Raw genomic sequence first — 19,962 nt, 5'->3', positions numbered from 1 at the left:
ACAAGATAACCCCTCGTCCTCCTGCGTTCCAAGGCATAGAGTCCCAGCCTGTTCAACCTCTTCCTATCGCACAGACCCTCGAGTCCTGGCAACATCCTTGTAAATGTTGTCAACACCTTTTCCAACTTGACAACATCTTTCCTATAACGTGCCCAAAACTGAACACAATACTCTAAATGCGGTCTCACCAACGTTTTATGTAACTGCAACTGGACCTCCCAACTTCTATACTCAAGTCAGGTCAATAAAAATGGGAGAAAAAAGTTGGGACCCTTCTTCAGGCTGATTGTAGTGGGGGGAAAGAAAGCTGGGATGGGTGGGAGGCAGGTTTCGTCAACATCCTGTACAGCTGTAACAAGACGTCCCAACTCTTGGCCTCAGTGCCCTGACTGATATAAGCAACAGCGCCAAACGCCAAATTTGGACACAAAGTGCCTCAGTGGGTCAGGCAGCATCTCTGGAGAACATGGATGGCTGGCATTTCAGGTTGGGACCCTTCTTCAGACTTCCCCGCCCTGTCTGCCTGTGTCACTACCTTCAGGGAGCTAAGTACCTGTACCCTTGGGTCACTCCCGGAGAGGTAGGGTGGCACAGTGGTGCAGCAGTAGAGTTGCTGCCTTACAAGGCCAGAGACCTGGGTTCGATCCTGACCACGGGTGCTGCCTGTATGAAGTTTGTACGTTCTCCCCGTGACCACGTGGGTTTTCTCTGGGTGCTCCGGTTTCCTCCCACATTCCAAAGATGTGCAGGTTTGAAGGTTGATTGGCCTTTGTAAAATTGTTCCTAAAGTGTAGGATAGAACTAGTGAGAACGGGTGATTGGCGGTCAGCGTAGACTCGACGGGCCGAAGAGCCTGTTTCCAGGTCGTATCTCTAAACAAAACGAAACTAAACTAAGCTGCTGTATCATTGCTCCTGAGACCTGGATCCAATCGTGAATATCAGTGCTCTTCGTGTGGAGATTCCAGTTGTGAGGAAAACATCCACTGGGTTCCCCCAGGTGCTCTGGTTCCTCTCGTATCTCGAAGGTGTTCGTTGGTTGGTTAATTGGCCACTGGAAAGAGGCAGAGACAGTCAGAACCTTTTTCCCAGGGTTGAAAGGTCAAAGACCAAAGGGCACATCTTTGAGGCGAGGTGCAAAGTTTAAAGGAGGTGTGTGGGGCAAGTGTTTTTACACAGAGGGTGGCAGGTCGCTGGAGTGCAGTGCCAAGGGGTGGGTCCTGGAGGCAGATACAATGCTGGTGTTTAAAGGGCCTGTCCCACTTTAGGCGATTTTAAGGCGACTGCCAAAGTCGTAGCAGATCGCCGAACTTTTCTTTTACCCGACGACAATGACCACGACAATGCCAAGTCAGGTCGAGATTACAGCGTCTTCGGAAACATCGCAAAATTCCCATGCTGTCAATGCTTCTCCGGCGTCCTAATTTTCGCTGAAATCACTGACAAGTCGGTAAGTACTTGAGAGTTTTGAACTATAACTCCTTGTATGGGTTACTTAAAAACCAAGCATCGCTGTAACAAGGCATAAACTGGATTTGCTTCCAGTTTACTAATAGCTGTGTTTAAAAAAAAAAAATTAAAGTGGTTAAGTGGATTTTTGTGAAAAGTGTGTGGGCATTCTTTGAAAATGTACGGGAGATGCATATCTGGTTTCTGGGTTGCATATCTGGGTTGGGAGCCCACTTTAAATGTAATGGCTGATGGCCGTAAACATCGCGAAAATTCCCACGCTTACCTGACCGTCAAACTGTCGCCTCCAATCTACCTGTCAAATGTCCTGACGGTAAATAAATTTATGGTATTTTGAAATGACTTTACTTATTTTAATATAATGTGCTTCTAAATGCATCTAAGAGAACCTAGCAAACCTGGGGACAGCAGGCGACAGCGCCTGCAATAAGCAACGATACCTGGCGACAAGCCAGCTGTCACCGAGAAATTTCACTCGGATGATTTCTCAGCGACGCGCTGAGATCCACTACGATTCTTGGAAGACTCCTCACGATCATGCCCGCGGCACCCGGTGAACTGTCAGCGACAGCCTAGACACCGGCAGTCGCCTTAAAATCGCCTAAAGTGGGACAGGCCCTTAAGAGGCTTTTACAGAGGCAGCTGGATATGCTGGGAATAGATCATGTGAAGGGTCTCGACCCGAAACGTCGCCCATTCCTTCTCTCCCGAGATACTGCCTGACCTGCTGAGTTACTCCAGCATTTTGTGAATAAATACCTTCGATCTGTACCAGCATCTGCAGTTATTTTCTTATACTATGTGAAAGCAGATGTATTTGTTTATCTTGGCATTATGTTCAGCACAGACATGGTCGACCGAATGGCCTGTTCCTGTGCTGCACTGTGCTCTGTGAGTTGATGACATTATTGGGAGAATTAAATGGATTAGCATGGAACTGATGGTTGGTACAGACCTGTTGGACTGAGGGGCCTGTTTCTATGTTGTATGATGCCTATGTTGGATGAAACTAGCATAGCTCTGATCTCTGGGGGTGCTTATTGAACACTTGTTGGCACATTTTACAAGGAATGCATGTGGGAAGATAATTGCGACTGGTGTGTATCTGATACAGGACACAAAGCGCTGGAGTAATTCAGCGGGTCAGGTAGCATCTCTGGAGAACATGTATAGGTGAAGTTTTGTGTCAGTCCGAAGGAGGTCTTGACCCCAAACAGCAAATATTCACTTTCTCCAGAGATGTTGTCTGACCCGTTGAGTTACTCCGGCACTTTGTGTTCTTTTTTTAAACCAGCGCCTGCAGTTCCTTGTTTCTATGTGAATCTGACATACTCCTATTTCATCCCGATCTCTTTGTATGCAGTAGGCACTTGTGTCATTTTATTGATGCCTGGTGTTAACAACTTATTATCAGTACATTACATCTTAAAAATGCAATGTCCATTTGAAAGATCCATTTCAAATGACTTAATGGTAAAGTATATCATAAGGGGATACCATGATATTCAGAAGGCTCATTTCAATATAAATTCAAATTGAACGTGTAAGATGCTGGTTCCATTATTCTGGGTCAGCCTTGAAGTCTATTAAAAGGCGTATAGTTACAGCATCACAACATGAGGTCTCAGAAAGGGGAAAAAGTAAAACAGGTATCTATAGGAATGAACTGCAGATGCTATTTTACACTGAAGATAGGCACAAAAAGCTGGAGTAACTCAGCGAGTCAGGCAGCATCTTTAGTTTAGTTTAGTTTAGAGATACAGCGCGTAAACAGGCCCTTCGGCCCACCGAGTCCATGCCGACCAGCGATCCCTGCACACTTACGCTATCCTATGCACACTAGGGCCAATTTACAGTTAGACCAAGCTAATTAACCTACAAACCTGTACGTCTTTGGAGTGTGGGAGGAAACCGGAGCACCTGGAGAAAACCCGCGCAGGTCACAGGGAGAACAGATAATCACCCGCAGTCAAGATAGAACCTAGGTCTCTGGTGCTGTAAGGCAGCAACTCTACTGTGCACCCCAGCATCTCTGGAGAAAAGGCATAGGTGACATTTAAGGATGAGACCCTTCTTTGCACAGCTATCCTAAGCTGTTAAAATGAGTCCAACTTCAATACTACTTACACAAGAGATAATCTTTCCATGATATAGAAACAAAAAAGTGCAGATACTGGTTTATACCAAATATAGACACAAAATGCTGGAGTAACTTAGCTTCTCAGACAGCATCTCTGGAGGACAAGGATGGGTCCTTTCAGGGCCTGAGGTAAGGTTCTGATCCGAAACATCACCTATTCTTTCCTCCACCTATGCTGCCTGACCTGTTGAGTTACTCCAGCACTTTGTGCTCCACTCAAGATTGCAGCATCTGCAGTTCCTGGGGTCTCTACAATGGATGCATTGATGGGCTCGGGAGTTTTAATTCATGCTTCTTTCTACAAGTAGGCCGGCAATCCGAAGCTAAGGAGGTCTCAGTGGTTAAGCAGACCGCGACAACGGCGGCAGGCGTGGATCGGTGAATGGTCGACATGGGGGAGTTGGAGTGTTTGTTCCGGCACGTGTGGAGGGGGAGCTTCCTACCGGATGAGACGATGCCTCAGGTAGGTGGCCAGGTCCTTTACCTGCACGGTGCACGTATCTTGCCTCAGCATCAGAACTCAACAACGCTGGCGTCTCCCGCATTGCGAACGACGCACAAAGGCCACACTGGAGAATTCACAGAGGAGCAACTCACTTTACTGACCTCTGGTGGTGAACATTACCTACTGCAACCATGGAAACGTGGGCAAGGCCAATTTGTAATCGATGCATGCATTGGAGTATTATTACAAGGAGGTATAATTTCTGTGAAGGTCTCAATTAAATATGCACATTTTTACCAAAGCAAAACAACTCACAAAATTTTTTTTTTTAAATTAAACTCATGCATTTCAATTGGGTGTATCTGAGACAGACATGAGAGATGAGAAGGATGAGAGGGGATCTTATCGAAACGTATAAGATTATTAAGGGGTTGGACAGGTTAGAGGCAGGAAACATGTTCCCAATGTTGGGGGAGTCCAGAACAAGGGGCCACAGTTTAAGAATAAGGGATAGGCCATTTAGAACGGAGATGAGGAAAAACTTTTTCAGTCAGAGAGTTGTGAATCTGTGGAATTCTCTGCCTCAGAAGGCAGCGGAGGCCAGTTCTCTGAAAGCATTCAAGAGAGAGCTGGATAGAGCTCTTAAGGATAGCGGAGTCAGGGGGTATGGGGAGAAGGCAGGAACGGGGTACTGATTGAGAATGATCAGCCATGATCACAATGAATGGCGGTGCTGGCTCGAAAGGCCGAATGGCCTACTCCTGCGCCTATTGTCTATTGTCTATTGATGGACACATTCCCATCTCCTCAGCCTATCTTCACACAACTTGCATTCTTATAGCAACAGGTGAGAATGTTATTTGCTCTGTTGCTTTAGAGTTTAGAGACACAGTGCGGAAACAGATCCTTGGCCCCACCGAGCCCGCGGCGACCAGCGATCACACCGTACACCAGCACTATCCTACACACGAGGGACTATTTACAATTCTGTTTTAACAAAACCAATTAACCTTCAAACCTGTATGTCTCTGGAGTGTGGGAGGAAACCGGAGCACCCGGAGAAAACGCATGTGGCCACGGGGAGAACGTAAAAATTCCGTACGGACAGCACCCGTAGTCAGGATCGAACCCGGGTCGCTGGTGCTGTGAGGCAGCAACTCTACCGCTGCACCACCGTGCCGCCCTAAACAGAAACAACGTGCTTTTGTATATCATTTTGATAAAAGTCGAAGGATATTTCTCATTTTATGAAGAGAGGACTAAAATAAAACCTCACATACAACTGTGGAGTCAGACAATTCTGGGGCGGTCACGGTGGCGCAGCGGTAGAGTTGCTGCCTTACAGCGAATGCAGCGCCAGAGACCCGTGTTCGATCCCGACTACGGGCGCCGTCTGTACGGAGTTTGTACGTTCTCCCCGTGACCTGCGTGGGTTTTCTCCGAGATCTTCGGTTTCCTCCCACACTCCAAAGACGTACAGGTTTGTAGGTTAATTGGCTTGGTAAATGTAGAAATTGTCCCCAGTGGGTGTAGGAGAGCTGTTAGTGTGCGGGGATCGCTGGGCGGCGCGGACCCGGTGGGCCGAAGGGCCTGTTTCCGCGCTGTATCTCTAAAAAAACAAAATGAATACATTTTTACATTAATACATTTATACATTTGTGGGAACAGTGTGCACGAATTTCACTCCTGCAGACCCAGGTTAATGTTCTGAGATTCTGTGCCTCATTCTGCTTGTCTTTGACACAGGAAAAGGATTCACCGAATTAATTCAAAGTTCACAAGTTATAGGAGCAGAATTAGGCCATTCGGCCCATCGAGTCTATTCCGCCATTCAATCGGAGCTGATCTATCCTTCTGTCTCAACCCCTTTCTCCTGCCTCCTCCTCCCCAACACCCCAGATAACCGTACTAATCAAGAACTTTGTCAATCTCTGCCTTAAAAATATCTGTGGTCTTGGCCTCCACAGCCGTCAGTGGCAATTAATTCCACAGTTTCACCACCCTCTGACTAAATAGAGCGGCACGGTGGTGCAGCGATAGAGTTGCTGCCTTACAGCACTTGCAGCACCAGAGATCCGAGTTCGATCCCGACTACAGGTGCTGTCTGTATTGAGTTTGTACGTTCTCCCTGTGACAATGTGGTTTTTCCCTGGGTGCTCCGGTTTCCTCCCACAATCCAAAGACGTACTGGTTTCTAGTAAAATATCGTCCCTGTTGTGAGTTGGATAATGTTAATGTGCGGGGATTGCTGGTGGGTGTGGATTCAGTGGGCCGAAGGGCCTGTTTCCACACTGTATCACTAAACTAAACTAAACTCAACTAAACTAAATAAATTCCTCCTCATCTCCTATCTAAAGATACGTCCTTTTATTCTGAGGCTGTGCCCTCTGGTCCTAGACTCTCCCACTAGTGGAAGCATCCTCTTCACATCCTCTTTATCCAGGCGTTTCACTATTCGGTGAGTTTCAATGAGGTCCCCCCAGTCAAAATTTTGTCAAAAACTCCTCTATTATTTTCAATCACACAGGATAAGACTCTCCATAAGAAGACTATGGGCTATCATAGACACCAGAGCCATCTTCTCTAACATAAACTCAAGGTTATTTTCTCAATGTCTTCAAATATTTACCTCCTTAACCTTCTGAATAAAATGAGCCTCAAATCTGAGCTGCCTTTTAGAAAATTGCTTTCCACTTCTTCTGGTGCTAATCCTATACTTATGGCTTCCAATATATAACCCATTCACAGACCAGTGAAAATAACCTTGCATTATTTGTTGTAATGGGTATTATTAAGGGGTTTTTAAATTACGTGAGCAATTTGGATTTTCTGGAAACATTGATCGGGGTGGTATAGGAAAAATGGATGAGCTATGAAGATTGATTATTTTCATCATGCTCCATATGGCTTCCTGAAAGTATTTGTTGGGATGTTATTATGATACAGCACAGAAGCAGGTCCTTCATTGAAGCTCATCCATGCTGACCAAGATGTTCCATCTAAGCTAGTCCCATCTGCCCACTTTTGTCCCACATTCCACCAAGCTTTTCCTATGCATGTATCTGTCCAAATATCTTTTAAACATTATTATCTTAATTGCATTAGCACTTTCTCTGGAAGCTCGTTCCATAAACGTATCACCCTCTCTGTGGAGAATTGCCCTTCAAGCCCCTTTTTAAATCTTTCCCCTTCCAGTTTAGACAATAGATAATAGACAATAGGTGCAGGAGGAGGCCATTCGGCCCTTCGAGCCAGCACCGCCATTCAATGTGATCATGGCTGATCATTCTCAATCAGTACCCCGTTCCTGCCTTCTCCCCATATCCCCTGACTCCGCTATCCTTAAGAGCTCTATCTAGCTCTCTCTTGAATGCATTCAGAGAATTGGCCTCCACTGCCTTCTGAGACAGAGAATTCCACAGATTCACAACTCTCTGACTGAAAAGGTTTTTCCTCATCTCAGTTCTAAATGGCCTACCCCTTATTCTTAAACTGTGGCCCCTTGTTCTGGTCTCCCCCAACATTGGGAACATGTTTCCTGCCTCTAACATGTCCAACCCCTTAATAATCTTATACGTTTCAATAAGATCTCCTCTCATCCTTCTAAATTCCAGTGTATACAAGCCTAGTCGCTCCAGTCTTTCAACATATGACAGTCCCGCTATTCCGGGAATTAACCTAGTAAACCTATGCTGCACGCCCTCAATAGCAAGAAAGTTTAAACCTATGCCCTCTGGTTGTTGTTCCCCCTTCCTAGGGCATTCATCTTATCTCCGCTCTTTTATAAAGGTCACCCCTTAGTGTCCTACCCTCCAAGGAATAAAGTCCTCGCCTGCTCAACCTCTCCCTGCAGCTCAGGACCTTGAGCTTTGGCAACATTCTGGTAAATCTTCTTTGGGTTCCCTCCAGTTTAATGACATCTGTCCTGGAGCAACGTGACCAAAACTGCACCCAATGTTGCAGGTATGGCCTCACCAACATTTTGTACAGTTGCAAGATAACATCCTAACGCCTCTACTCTGTGCGCTGATTGATGAAGGCTCGCATGCCAAAAGCTTTATTCACCACCCTGTCTCCCTGTGATGGCACTTTTAGAGTACTACCAAACCAAGTGGACCCGTTGGGCCCAAACCTCTCCTGCATTGGTGCAGCACCCTCCCCTCCCCCCCCTCCCCCTCCCCTCTCCCCCCAAACCACTCCCCTCTCCCCCCAAACCACTCCCCTCTCCCCCCCTCCCCTCCCCTCTCCCCCCCCTCCCCTCTCCCCCCCACCCCTCTCCCCCTCCCGTCTCCCCCCTCCCAATCCCCCCTCCCAATCCTCCTCCCCCTCCCAATCCCCCTCCCCCTTCCTACCCCCCTCCCTCCCCCTCCATCCTCCCCCTCCCTCCTCCCCCTTCAGCCCCCCTCCACTTCCCATCCCCCCGCCCCCTCCCCCCCCATTCCCCTCCCCTTCCCCTCCCCCCCACTCCATCCCCCTCAACCCCCCTTATCCTCCCTCCCACTGGGTGTGGGTTGAGTGAATGAAGTTGAAACTAGCCTGGGTGTGCTTCAGTGTGCTGGTGGTAGAGAGGGGGCAGCACAGTGGCGCGGCGGTAGAGTTGCTGCCTTACAGCGCCAGAGACCCGGGTTCGATCCTGGCCACGGGTGCTGTTAGTACGGAGTTTGTACGTTCTCCCCGTGACCGTGTGGATTTTCTCCAGGTGCTCCGGTTTCCTCCCACACTCCAAAGATGTACAGGTTTGTAGGTTAATTGGTTTCAGTAAAATTGTAAATTGTCCCTAGTATGTAGGATAGTATACAGGGTGGTCGCTGGGCTGAAGGGCCTGTTTCCACGCCATATCTCTAAAGTCTAAAGAATGGGAGGTAATTGACTAGCTGTGATCAAGTAAGCTGTTGCAGATCATCGGCCTTGGTAGTTTAAAGAATGGTCCATGTCCCACCCAGAAGCGCTGTCTGTGTGTATTCCCTCCACAGATGTTCCTCCAGCACTTTGTTTCTTGATGAAGCTTCCAGCATCTTCAATCTCTTGTGTCTGCATATTGTTCTCAGGCAGGGCAGTGGTTATGGTGCAATTGTAGGTCTCAGTTTGGAGAAGAATTGCCAGGATCACCAAGTGCCCCAACTCCAAATTGTTGTCAAGGAAGCAAAAAGATTGGTGTCCGTGTTATTGAGTGAAAGATAGAGACAATGTGCTGGAGTGATTCAGCGGGTCAGGCAGCATCTCTGGAGAAAATGGTATGGGTAGCTTTTCGGGTCGGGACCTTTCTTCAGACTCACATTCAATGCAAGTCTGGCTTTATGGGGTGGATAAAGGTAAATGTGAAAAAATACATCCTCACCATTTTAATGCATCGACCCAGGCATAACTCAGCTGTTTCCCGGTCTCCAGTATAATAAAGCCAGGATCAAACTCTACGACTTTTTAGTTAAATTGGGCTTTAAATGTTTTATAGCACGGAAGTATCTTAGGAATCAATCTAAACTACCTACTTTGTGGCTCCCTAGAGAAAGTCCCAATGGCAATTTCCATGATTAGTGACTGTTTTCTGAAAAACATTTTGAGAGTTCAAACTGTACGTTTCATTTCCTTGAAACAACATCTGCAAAAAAACTTCCCTGGAACCTTTTATGAATGCGCGGAGAGAAATGCATAACCAGAAGGCTAATGCTCCATTGACCTGTTCCTGGAATTAGTAAAACATTCTTAACGTGATAATATAAGAAAATAACTGTAGATGCTGGTACAAATCAAAGGTATTTATTCACAAAATGCTGGAGTAACTCAGCAGGTCAGGCAGCATCTCGGGAGAGAAGGAATGGGTGACGTTTCGGGTCGAGACCCTTCTTCAGAATGAAGACGTGATAATGACAGGTAGATTGAGTCTAGCACGGTTCAGTTTGGTTTAGTTTAGAGATAAAGCACGGAAACAATCCCTTCAGCCCACAGAGTCCACGCCGACCGATTCCCCCGTACACTAGCATAGTCCTACACATCGGGGACAATTTACAACTGTTACCGGAGCCAATTAACCTGTAAACCTAGACATCTTTGGAGTGTGGGAGGAAACCGGAGCACCCGGGGAAATCCCACGCGGTCACGGGGAGAACGTACAAACTCCGTACAGACAGCACCCGTAGTCAGGATTGAACCCGGGTCTCTGGCGCTAGAAGGCGGCAACTCTACCGCTGCCCCACTGTGTCGCCCCATACAGGTTTCCGGGACAGGAGCGGACCATCAGTTTTGACATTTTGCCGATGTTGTCTGGCACTGCTTGATGCCAAAGCACATGTTTTGGGGCAAGTTTTCCAGGAATTACATTTTAAGTTTGGATTCCACTACACTACTAGTTTTAAAATGAGACCACTGTCTAGTCATGCTCACACTATGAGTTTTGTGTGTCTACTTTCTCTGTAACCTTCCCCAGTTCTGCAACCTTCCAAACTCTCTGGGCTCTATCAATGCTGGCTTGCTCTGCATTCTTTGCTTTCATTATTCCTTCACTGATAGCCCTCTGTGTCGGAAGGAACTGCAGATGCTGGTTTAAACCAAAGATAGACACAAAATGCTGGAGTAACTCAGCGGGACAGGCAGCATCTCTGGAGAGAAGGAATGGGTGACTCTTCTGAAGAAGTGTCTTGACCCAAAGCGCCACCCATTCCTTCTCTCCAGAGATGCTGCCCGTCCCGCTGAGTTACTGATAGCCCTATCTTCCGCTCCAAAAACACCACCTCTGGCATTCCCTCTGCAAAGCTGAACACTTCCCTTTCTTAGTTCAGTTGAGTTTAGAGACACAGCATGGAAAAGGGCCCTTCAGCCCACCGAGTCCACGCCGACCAACGATCACCAGTGCACTAGCACTAGGTTACCCTGCACAGTAGGGGACGTTCTACAGAAGTCAATTAACCAACAGACCCTCATGTCTTTGGAAAGTGAGAGGAAACCGGAGCACCCGGAAAAAACCCCACACGGCCACAAGGAAAACTCCGTAAAAGACAGCACCTGTAGTCAGGATTGAACCCAGACCCTGGCGCTGTAAGGCAGCAACTCTAGTGCTGTGCCACTGTGCCACCCTGAGCAGATACAATTATCTGTGTTCCTTCAGGGCACTCATTCAAATCCAATTCATTGGCCAACAGATGCAAGGAATCGCCTTAAAATGCAACCCATTGGGCAAAATGTTGTTCTTCTCTTCTATTAACTTACATATTTCAACGTCAATTTTTTGTTTGATGACACTCCAGTACCATCAACTACTTAGGGTGATGCAGTGGTAGAGTTGCTGCCTTACAGCGCCGGAGACCTGGGTTCGATCCTGACCACGGGTGCTGTCTGTACCGAGTTTATATGTTCTTCCTGTGACCACGTGGGTTTTCTCCGGGTGCTCCGGTTTCCCCCCACACTCCAAAGATGCGCAGGTTTGCAGGTTGTGTAGGAACAATAGACAATAGACAATAATAGACAATAGGTGCAGGAGTAGGCCATTCAGCCCTTCGAGCCAGCACCGCCATTCAATGCGATCATGGCTGATCACTCTCAATCAGTACCCCGTTCCTGCCTTCTCCCCATACCCCCTCACTCCGCTATCCTTAAGAGCTCTATCCAGCTCTCTCTTGAAAGCATCCAACGGAGTGGCCTCCACTGCCTTCTGAGGCAGAGAATTCCACACCTTATCATATCATATCATATCATATATATACAGCCGGAAACAGGCCTTTTCGGCCCTCCAAGTCCGTGCCGCCCAGTGATCCCCGTACATTAACACTATCCTACACCCACTAGGGACAATTTTTACATTTACCCAGCCAATTAACCTACATACCTGTACGTCTTTGGAGTACACCACTCTCTGACTGAAAAAGTTCTTCCTCATCTCCGTTCTAAATGGCCTACCCCTTATTCTTAAACTGTGGCCCCTTTTTCTGGACTCCCCCAACATTGGGAACATGTTTCCTGCCTCTAATGTGTCCAATCCCCTAATTATCTTATATGTTTCAATAAGATCCCCCCTCATCCTTCTAAATTCCAGTGTATACAAGCCCAATCGCTCCAGCCTTTCAACATACGACAGTCCCGCCATTCCGGGAATTAACTTCAGATAGTTCCTCTGTTCCTCTCTTTCCCCTCCCCCTTCCCAGTTCTCCCACTGTCTTCCAGTCTCCAACTACATCCTATCTTTGTCCCGCCCCCTCCCCTGACATCAGTCTGAAGGAGGGGCTCGACCCAAAACGTCACCCATTCCTTCTCTCCTGAGATGCTGCCTGACCTGCTCAGTTACTCCAGCATTTTGTGAATAAATACCAGGTTTATAGGTTAATCTGCCTCCGTAAATTGTCCCGAGTAGATAGGATAGAATTAGTGTACGGGCGATTGCTGGTCGACACTGACTCGATGGGCCAAAGGGCCTGTTTCCACACAGCACCTCTCAACTAAAGTGCTGTGCAACTCCAGTTTTATCAATGCCACATTACGTCAATCTCCTGTTTGAAAACATTTCATGATAGAATTTGACACATAACAACCAGACAATAAAAACTAAAGGTTAACGTTGTTACAGGAGTATGGAATGGATTAATTAATGGCAGCCTTTTATCCCCAGTGTGATTCTAAAACGAGAGGGCATAGGCTTAAAATGATAGGGAAGCGATTTAAAAGGGACAGGCAACTTGTTGACACAGAGGGTAGTCTGTATCAGGAATGAGCTGTCAAAGGACTCTGTCGAAGCAGATGCAATTATGACTTTTAAACGACATTTGGGATGGATATGGTGGGTGTATGGAACAAGCTGCCAGAGGAGGTAGTTGAGGCTGGGACTATCCCAGTGTTTAAGAAACAGTTGGACTAGTGCATGGATAGGACAGGGTTGGAGGGATATGGACCAAACGCAGGCAGGTGGGACTAGTGTAACTGGGACATGTTGGCCGGTGTGGGCAAGTTGGGCCGAAGGGCTTGTTTCCACACTGTATCACTCCATCTGCTTCTTCTTGCGTTTGAGGCAGCAGAAGTTATGTAACGCCCTCCAGGCGCTTGTAGCCAAGAGTGGCGATCCCGTGTGTGTGGCTCTCGGTGCAGGCGGCCAAGGTCTAACCAGGGGGCTTCAGGTGGGAGCTGTCACTTTGGTGAGTCTCTTGCAGCAGGATTGCAGTGGCTTTGTGGGTCTGTGGCAGATGTTCAATGATGGTGGGTCTTTGCCTTGGTGAGGCCTTCCGCATTCAGCTGCCGCAGGGTGATGCCATCCAGTTCCACATCCGTAGGTGCCCGCCCTAAGAAGGGCGCATGCTCCGGATTGGCGCCAAGCTGCAGCGACTGAGGTTGCAAAGGGGTGCAAGCTGTTGTTGTTTGTCCGTTGTTATTTCTGCTATTTCTGCTTCTGCTGCCTCTGTTTGTTGTCGTTCGCCTGACCGAGGTCAGTTGACAGGGCTCACCATGAGGAGGTCGACAACGTGACCCCCGTATCACTCTATGAATCTCTTTGACTCTATATGGATAGGATGGGCTTACAGGGATATGAGCCAAATGCAGACCTAAGGGACTAGCCCGGTATTCCAACTTGGTTGTCATGGGTAGGGTGAGTGGAATGGCCTGCTTATGTGCTATTCAACTCTATGACTGTATGACTTGCTTCCTTCCAAGAATCAACAACATCCACAGTGCACTTGCTTTCCATTTTCAGATATGCCAAGGCTGAGGACTGTCGGGGTGATCAGAGACAGTACAGAGTATGTAACGTTCAGGTGAATATATTTCTCACAGGAAATGGTTGTTGATAAGTTGATGCGTTATTTTGTTATGATGTGATCTTGTGATCAGCACCACTTTGTTTCTTCTCCTGGTGACTTACATGTTGACATGTTACACTTTTCCCAGGAGTGCCCTCCGGGATCTACTGATTTCCGAACGTTCCAGTGTTCACTTTATAACAACAAGCCGATTAAGGGCAACATGATGGTTCACCAGTGGCTTCCGTTTTACGGGGGTAAGTGTGACACGTTGGCCTCCCCGTTTTGAAAGAAGGAGATCCACGTGTCCTGAGTTCATAAGTTTGTAAGTTACAGGAGCAGAATTAGGCCATTCGGCCCATCAAGTCTCCTCCGCCATTCAATCATGGCTGATCTATTTTTTCCCCTCTCAACCCCATTCCACTGCCTTCTCCCCATAGGCCCTGACACTGGAAGTGCCACTTCCATTGGCATTAACCCAGCATGTCCCACGCCTAGTTTGGAAGGTCAGGAAGATGAGCATTTGTGAAATGATTTGAGATGCCCAAGCACTAGAATATAGTAAACCCGTGTTTAAACGGACCACTTTACAATGGATTTCAATTCTAGCAGACGGACATGCGGGTGGCTGTCGATGCTGGGAGAGAGAAAACAGGAAATTATAGACCAGTTAGTCTGACATCAGTGGTGGGGAAGATCCTGATTCAATTATAAAAGACAAAATTGCGGAGCATGTGGATAGCAGTAACAGGATCATTCCGAGTCAGCATGGATTTACGAAGGAATAATCATGTTTGACTAATCTTCTGGAATTTTTTGAGGATGTAACTAGGAAAATGGACAGGGGAGAGCCGGTGGATGTGGTGTACCTTGACTTTCAGAAAGCCTTCGACAAGGTCCCACATAGGAGATTAGTGGGCAAAATTAGAGCACATGGTATTGGGGGTAGGGTATTGACATGGATCGAAAATTGGTTGGCAGACAGAAAGCAAAGAGTGGGGATAAATGGGTCCGTTTCAGAATGGCAGGCAGTGACTAGTGGGGTACCGCAAGGCTCGGTGCTGGGACCGCAGCTATTTACAATATACATTAATGACTTGGATGAAGGGATTAAAAGTAACATTAGCAAATTTGCAGATGACACAAAGCTGGGTGGCAGTGTGAACTGTGAGGAAGATGCTATGAGGTTGCAGGGTGACTTGGACAAGCTGTGTGAGTGGGCGGATGCATGGCAGGTGCAGTTTAATGTGGATAAGTGTGAGGTTATCCACTTTGGTAGTAAGAATAGGAAGGCAGATTATTATCTGAATGGTGTCAAGTTAGGAACAGGGAACGTACAACGAGATCTGGGTGTCCTAGTGCATCAGTCACTGAAAGGAAGCATGCAGGTACAGCAGGCAGTGAAGAAAGCCAATGGAATGTTGGCCTTCAGAACAAGAGGAGTTGAGTGTGGGAGCAAAGAGGTCCTTCTACAGTTGTACAGGGCCCTAGTGAGACCGCACCTGGAATACTGTGTGCAGTTTTGGTCTCCAAATTTGAAGAAGGATATTCTTGCTATTGAGGGCGTGCAGCGTAGGTTTACTAGGTTAGATCCTGGAATGGCAGGACTGTTGTATGGTGAAAGACTGGAGCGACTAGGCTTGTATACACTGGAATTTAGAAGCGTGAGAGAGGATCTTATTGAAACATATAAGATTATTAAGGGGCTGGACACGTTAGAGGCAGGAAACATGTTCCCAATGTTGGGGGAATCCAGAACCAGGGGCCACAGTTTAAGAATAAGGGGTAGGCCATTCAGAACGGAGATGAGGAAAAACCTTTTCAGTCAGAGAGTTGTAAATCTGTGGAATTCTCTGCCTCAGAAGGCAGTGGAGGCCAGTTCTCTGAATGCTTTTTTAGAATTTTTCGAGGATGTAACTAGTAGAGTGGATAAGGGAGAACCAGTCGATGTGTTATATCTGGACTTTCAGAAGGCCTTCGACAAGGTCCCACATAGGAGATTGGTGTACAAACATAAAACACATGGTATTGAGGGTTCAGTGTTGAGGTGGATAGAAAATTGGTTGGCGGACAGGAAGCAAAGAGTAGGAATAAACGGGTCCTTTTCGGAATGGCAGGCAGTGACTAGTGGGGTACCGCAAGGCTCAGTGCTGGGACCCCAGTTATTTACAGTGTTGTAGCGACCATAGAGAATGGTCCAGGTCGTCGAACCCTCGGATTGGCCAGCGAGGTCACGTGTGAACGCGACCATGGGGATTGGTCCAGGTAGCGACATCGCTGATTGGCCAGCGATGTCATGTGCGCTTTTGGCGCCCGAAATAGACAGTTCGGCGAAGTCTTCGAAGAAGACAGTAAGTTTTTGATGGTTGTCCTTTACCTTGTTGTTTAACTCTGTATTCGAATATTGCGGCTGCAATAAACTTCTTCTACAACCAACAAGTTTTCGGACTCGCCATATTGGTGACCCCGACGTGATCTGGACGATCACCGACTAAGCAGGAACCCGACGCCTCGTTGACGATGACCGCGCCGGGCACACTGGAGTTAAGCGCGGCAAGCGTTCACCTTCCGTTGTTTTGGACGCACGCACCGCAAGCTTGGTTTATCCACACCGAAGCTCAATTTCATATAAAGAAGATATCGGACGAATCCACGATGTACTACTACCTCGTCAGCGCTCTATCGCCGGACACGACCAAGCACGTGATGCGGTTCATCGTGAATCCACCTGCGGAAAGTAAGTACGAGGCCATGAAGAAAGTATTACTGCGAATCTTCGGGTTTAATAAGCATGGTGGTGCGGCAAGACTTCTGCACCTACCGGATCTTGGAGACCAACTGCCTTCCGTCCTCATGTCCGAAATGATGATGCTAGCCGGTGAGCATACGGATTGCCCTATGTTCGAACAGGCATTCCGCGAGAGACTTCCTGAGGATGTCCGACTGCTGCTCACGGATTGTTCTTTTAAGGACCCCGAAGCATATGCAGCGAAAGCGGACGCGCTCATAGCGGCAAAAAACAAGGCAAGCGGTTCGATCAACAAGGTCTCGAAATCAGTGACCACGCCACAGCGACGGCAAGATGGCGCCACGTCTCCCGCCAATTCTCCGAAAGCCCGCCAAAAAGATCCGCACAAGCGCGGCTGGTGCTATTATCACCTACGATGGGGTAGCGAATCCCGCAACTGCCGCTTGCCTTGTACCTTCGCGGGAAATGCCTCGGCCGATCGTACATAGGGGCAGTTATGATTGGCCAGAACCGGCGCCTCTATGTCCATGATCGATTCACGGACACAGAATTTTTGGTAGACACGGGAGCCATCGTCAGCATAGTGCCGCCGACCGACCTCGAAACCAAATCGGGTAAGACAGGTCCCACCCTCATCGCGGTTAATGGCAGCCCAATTCGCACTTTCGGTATACGGAAGATGTCCCTTGTGTTAGGCCTCCGCACGTACGAATGGCCATTCATCATAGCCGACGTCAAACAAGCGATCCTGGGCGCAGATTTTCTCTGGGCTTTTTCACTGGTCCCTGATGTCCGCGGTAACGACCTCCGACCCTCCGCCGAAGATGAGCACGTCGCTCCGACAATCGCCTCCTCGCCCAGCCCTACTGTCCAGGCCGTCGTCGCGGCCCCCGACTCGTATGCTGAGATTCTGGCGGAGTTTCCAGAGCTGCTCATTCAACGTTTTGACACGCCTTCGGCCAAGCACGGCGTGGTCCATCACATCCGCACCGAAGGCCCTCCCGTTTTCGCTCGGGCCAGGAGACTACCGCCAGACAAACTGGTGGTGGCACGGGCGGAGTTCAGGAAGATGGAGGAAATGGGAATTGTCCGTCAGTCCGACAGCCCGTGGGCCTCGCCGTTACATATGGTCTTCAAGGCATCTGGGGGGTGGAGACCATGTGGCGATTATCGGCGTCTCAATGCTGTCACCACGGCTGATCGCTACCCCATACCGCACCTACAGGACTTTTCATCTGGGCTGGAAGGAGCGGTGGTGTTTTCCAAAATCGATTTGGTGCGAGGATACCACCAGATCCCGGTGCGACCGGAGGACATACAGAAAACTGCAACGATTACTCCGTTCGGGTTGTTTGAATGGTTGCGTATGCCTTTCGGTTTAAAGAACGCGGCACAGGCTTTCCAACGACTGATGGACCGCGTGGGCCGGGGTTTACCCTTTTTGTTTATTTATTTAGACGACATCCTGGTCGCCAGCCCCTCAGTGCAGGAACACCAGGCCCACTTGCGGACCGTGTTCCAGCGGCTCCAAGACCACGGGCTCATTATCCAACCCTCCAAATGTCAATTCGGCCTTCCTGCTCTTGATTTTCTAGGGCACAGAATTACCCCTGCCGGCGCCTCCACTTTGCCCGAGAAGGTGGAGGCTATCCGGGCATTCCCTAGGCCCACCACAGTAAAAGGGCTACAGGAGTTCGTAGGCATGGTTAATTTCTACCATAGGTTCGTTCCGGCAGCTGCGCGAGTCATGCGCCCGCTTTTCCAATGCCTTGCAGGGAATCCGGTAGAGTTGATATGGTCCGCGACCGCAGAGTCGGCTTTTACAGCAGCTAAGGCAGCCTTGGCAGACGCCACCATGTTGGTCCATCCGAGCCCCTCCGCCCCCACGGCCCTGACAGTTGACGCCTCTGACGTGGCGGTGGGCGGGGTTCTGGAGCAGCAGGTCGGTGGCCGTTGGCAGCCTTTAGCGTTTTTCAGCCGGCAACTAAATTCGGCCGAGCTGAAGTATAGCGCATTTGACCGAGAGCTTCTGGCTCTCTATTTAGCTGTTCGTCATTTCAGGTACTTCCTCGAGGGCCGCCCATTTGTCATACGCCCGCTTTTCCAATGCCTTGCAGGTCGGCCCGCCAGCAGCGGCACCTGACTGCTATCTCCGAATTTACCACCGATGTCCGTCATGTCGCGGGTAAGCTTAATGCCGTTGCTGACGCCCTGTCTAGACCCGCTTTTCCCCCTATTTCGGCGGTGGACTGCGAAGTGGATCCCCAGGAGCTTGCGGAGGCACAGCTTCTAGCGGATACCGTTTCGGCATACCGGTCCACCACTTCGGGATTGAAGTTGGCCCAGGTAGCTTGTGGGTCGGAAGGCACAAAGGTCTGGTGCGATGTTTCTCTTCCCCGTCCCAGGCCGGTAGTACCGCCCTCCCTTCAGCGCCGGGTTTTCGATGCCATTCATGGGCTGGCGCACCCGTCCATCCGCTCCACCTCTGCCTTGGTAGCAGCGAGGTTTGTCTGGCATGGCCTACGGAAACAGGTAGCGGGTTGGGCACGTTCCTGCGTTCCCTGTCAGACCGCTAAAGTCCAGCGCCATGTCCAGCCCCCCGTACAGGATTTCGAGGTCCCAGCAGTTCGTTTTTTCCACATCCACGTGGATTTGGTCGGGCCTTTGCCTTCCTCCCGGGGCTACACCCACCTCCTCACGGTGGTGGATCGGTTCACCCGGTGGCCAGAGGCTTTCCCATTGTCTGATATTTCGTCAGCGTCTTGTGCTAGGACTTTGACCCTTCATTGGGTAGCTTGTTTCGGGGTCCCGGCAGTTATTACCACTGACAGAGGGCCACAGTTCACTTCGTCCCTCTGGGCCGCGCTCGCAGAACTGTACGGTTCCAAGTTACAACCCACTACTGCATATCACCCCCAGGCAAATGGACTCGTAGAAAGGTTCCACCGTCAACTTAAGGCATCCCTCAGTGCAAGGCTTGAAGGCCCGGACTGGGTAGACCAGCTCCCTTGGGTTCTTTTGGGCATCCGGACTGCTCCTAAGCTAGATCTCGGTGCGTCGTCCGCGGAGCTAGTATATGGCTCGACACTTCGAGTACCCTGAGATTTGTTTCCGGACCTTTCAGACCAGCTGCCTACAGTCCCATCGGTGTTTGCATCTCTTCGGGAACGGGTGGGCTCCCTGGCCCCAGTTCCAACTTCACGTCATGGGTGTCCCATGGTACATGAACCGCCTTCCCTGAAGGACTGTGAGTTTGTTTTTCTGCGAAAAGATGCCCATCGCGCCCCGTTGCAGAGGGTCTATCAATGGCCGTTCCGGGTTTTGCGTAAGGGAACGGCTACCTTCACCTTAGACATGTGCGGCAAGAGTGAGCTCGTCTCGGTGTCCTGGCTCAAACCTGCACATTTGGATCCGGATCAACCAGTCCTGGTCGGTCAAACCCC

General features: G+C 49.1%; 1 protein-coding gene across 2 annotated transcripts in view; it reads left to right on the top strand.

Moving 5' to 3' along the window:
- Positions 1–19,962, top strand: part of adamtsl5 (ADAMTS like 5) — a 144,167-nt gene that overhangs the window by 79,230 nt on the left and 44,975 nt on the right. Inside the window, exons 4-6 of one of the 2 annotated variants that reach the window (XM_078423593.1) lie at positions 3,918–4,072; positions 13,725–13,785; positions 13,919–14,027. In XM_078423593.1, the coding sequence (XP_078279719.1) occupies positions 3,918–4,072; positions 13,725–13,785; positions 13,919–14,027 (325 nt within the window). Of the gene's footprint in view, positions 1–3,914; positions 4,073–13,724; positions 13,786–13,918; positions 14,028–19,962 lie in introns of both variants that reach the window. The other variant, XM_078423594.1, reaches the window with a different exon arrangement.

This window comes from Rhinoraja longicauda, chromosome 28, assembly GCF_053455715.1.
Source record: "Rhinoraja longicauda isolate Sanriku21f chromosome 28, sRhiLon1.1, whole genome shotgun sequence".
Classification (NCBI taxonomy): Eukaryota; Metazoa; Chordata; class Chondrichthyes; order Rajiformes; family Arhynchobatidae; genus Rhinoraja; species Rhinoraja longicauda.
Note: the sequence above shows the minus strand (reverse complement) of the source record. Positions and strands in the feature narration are given on the sequence as shown.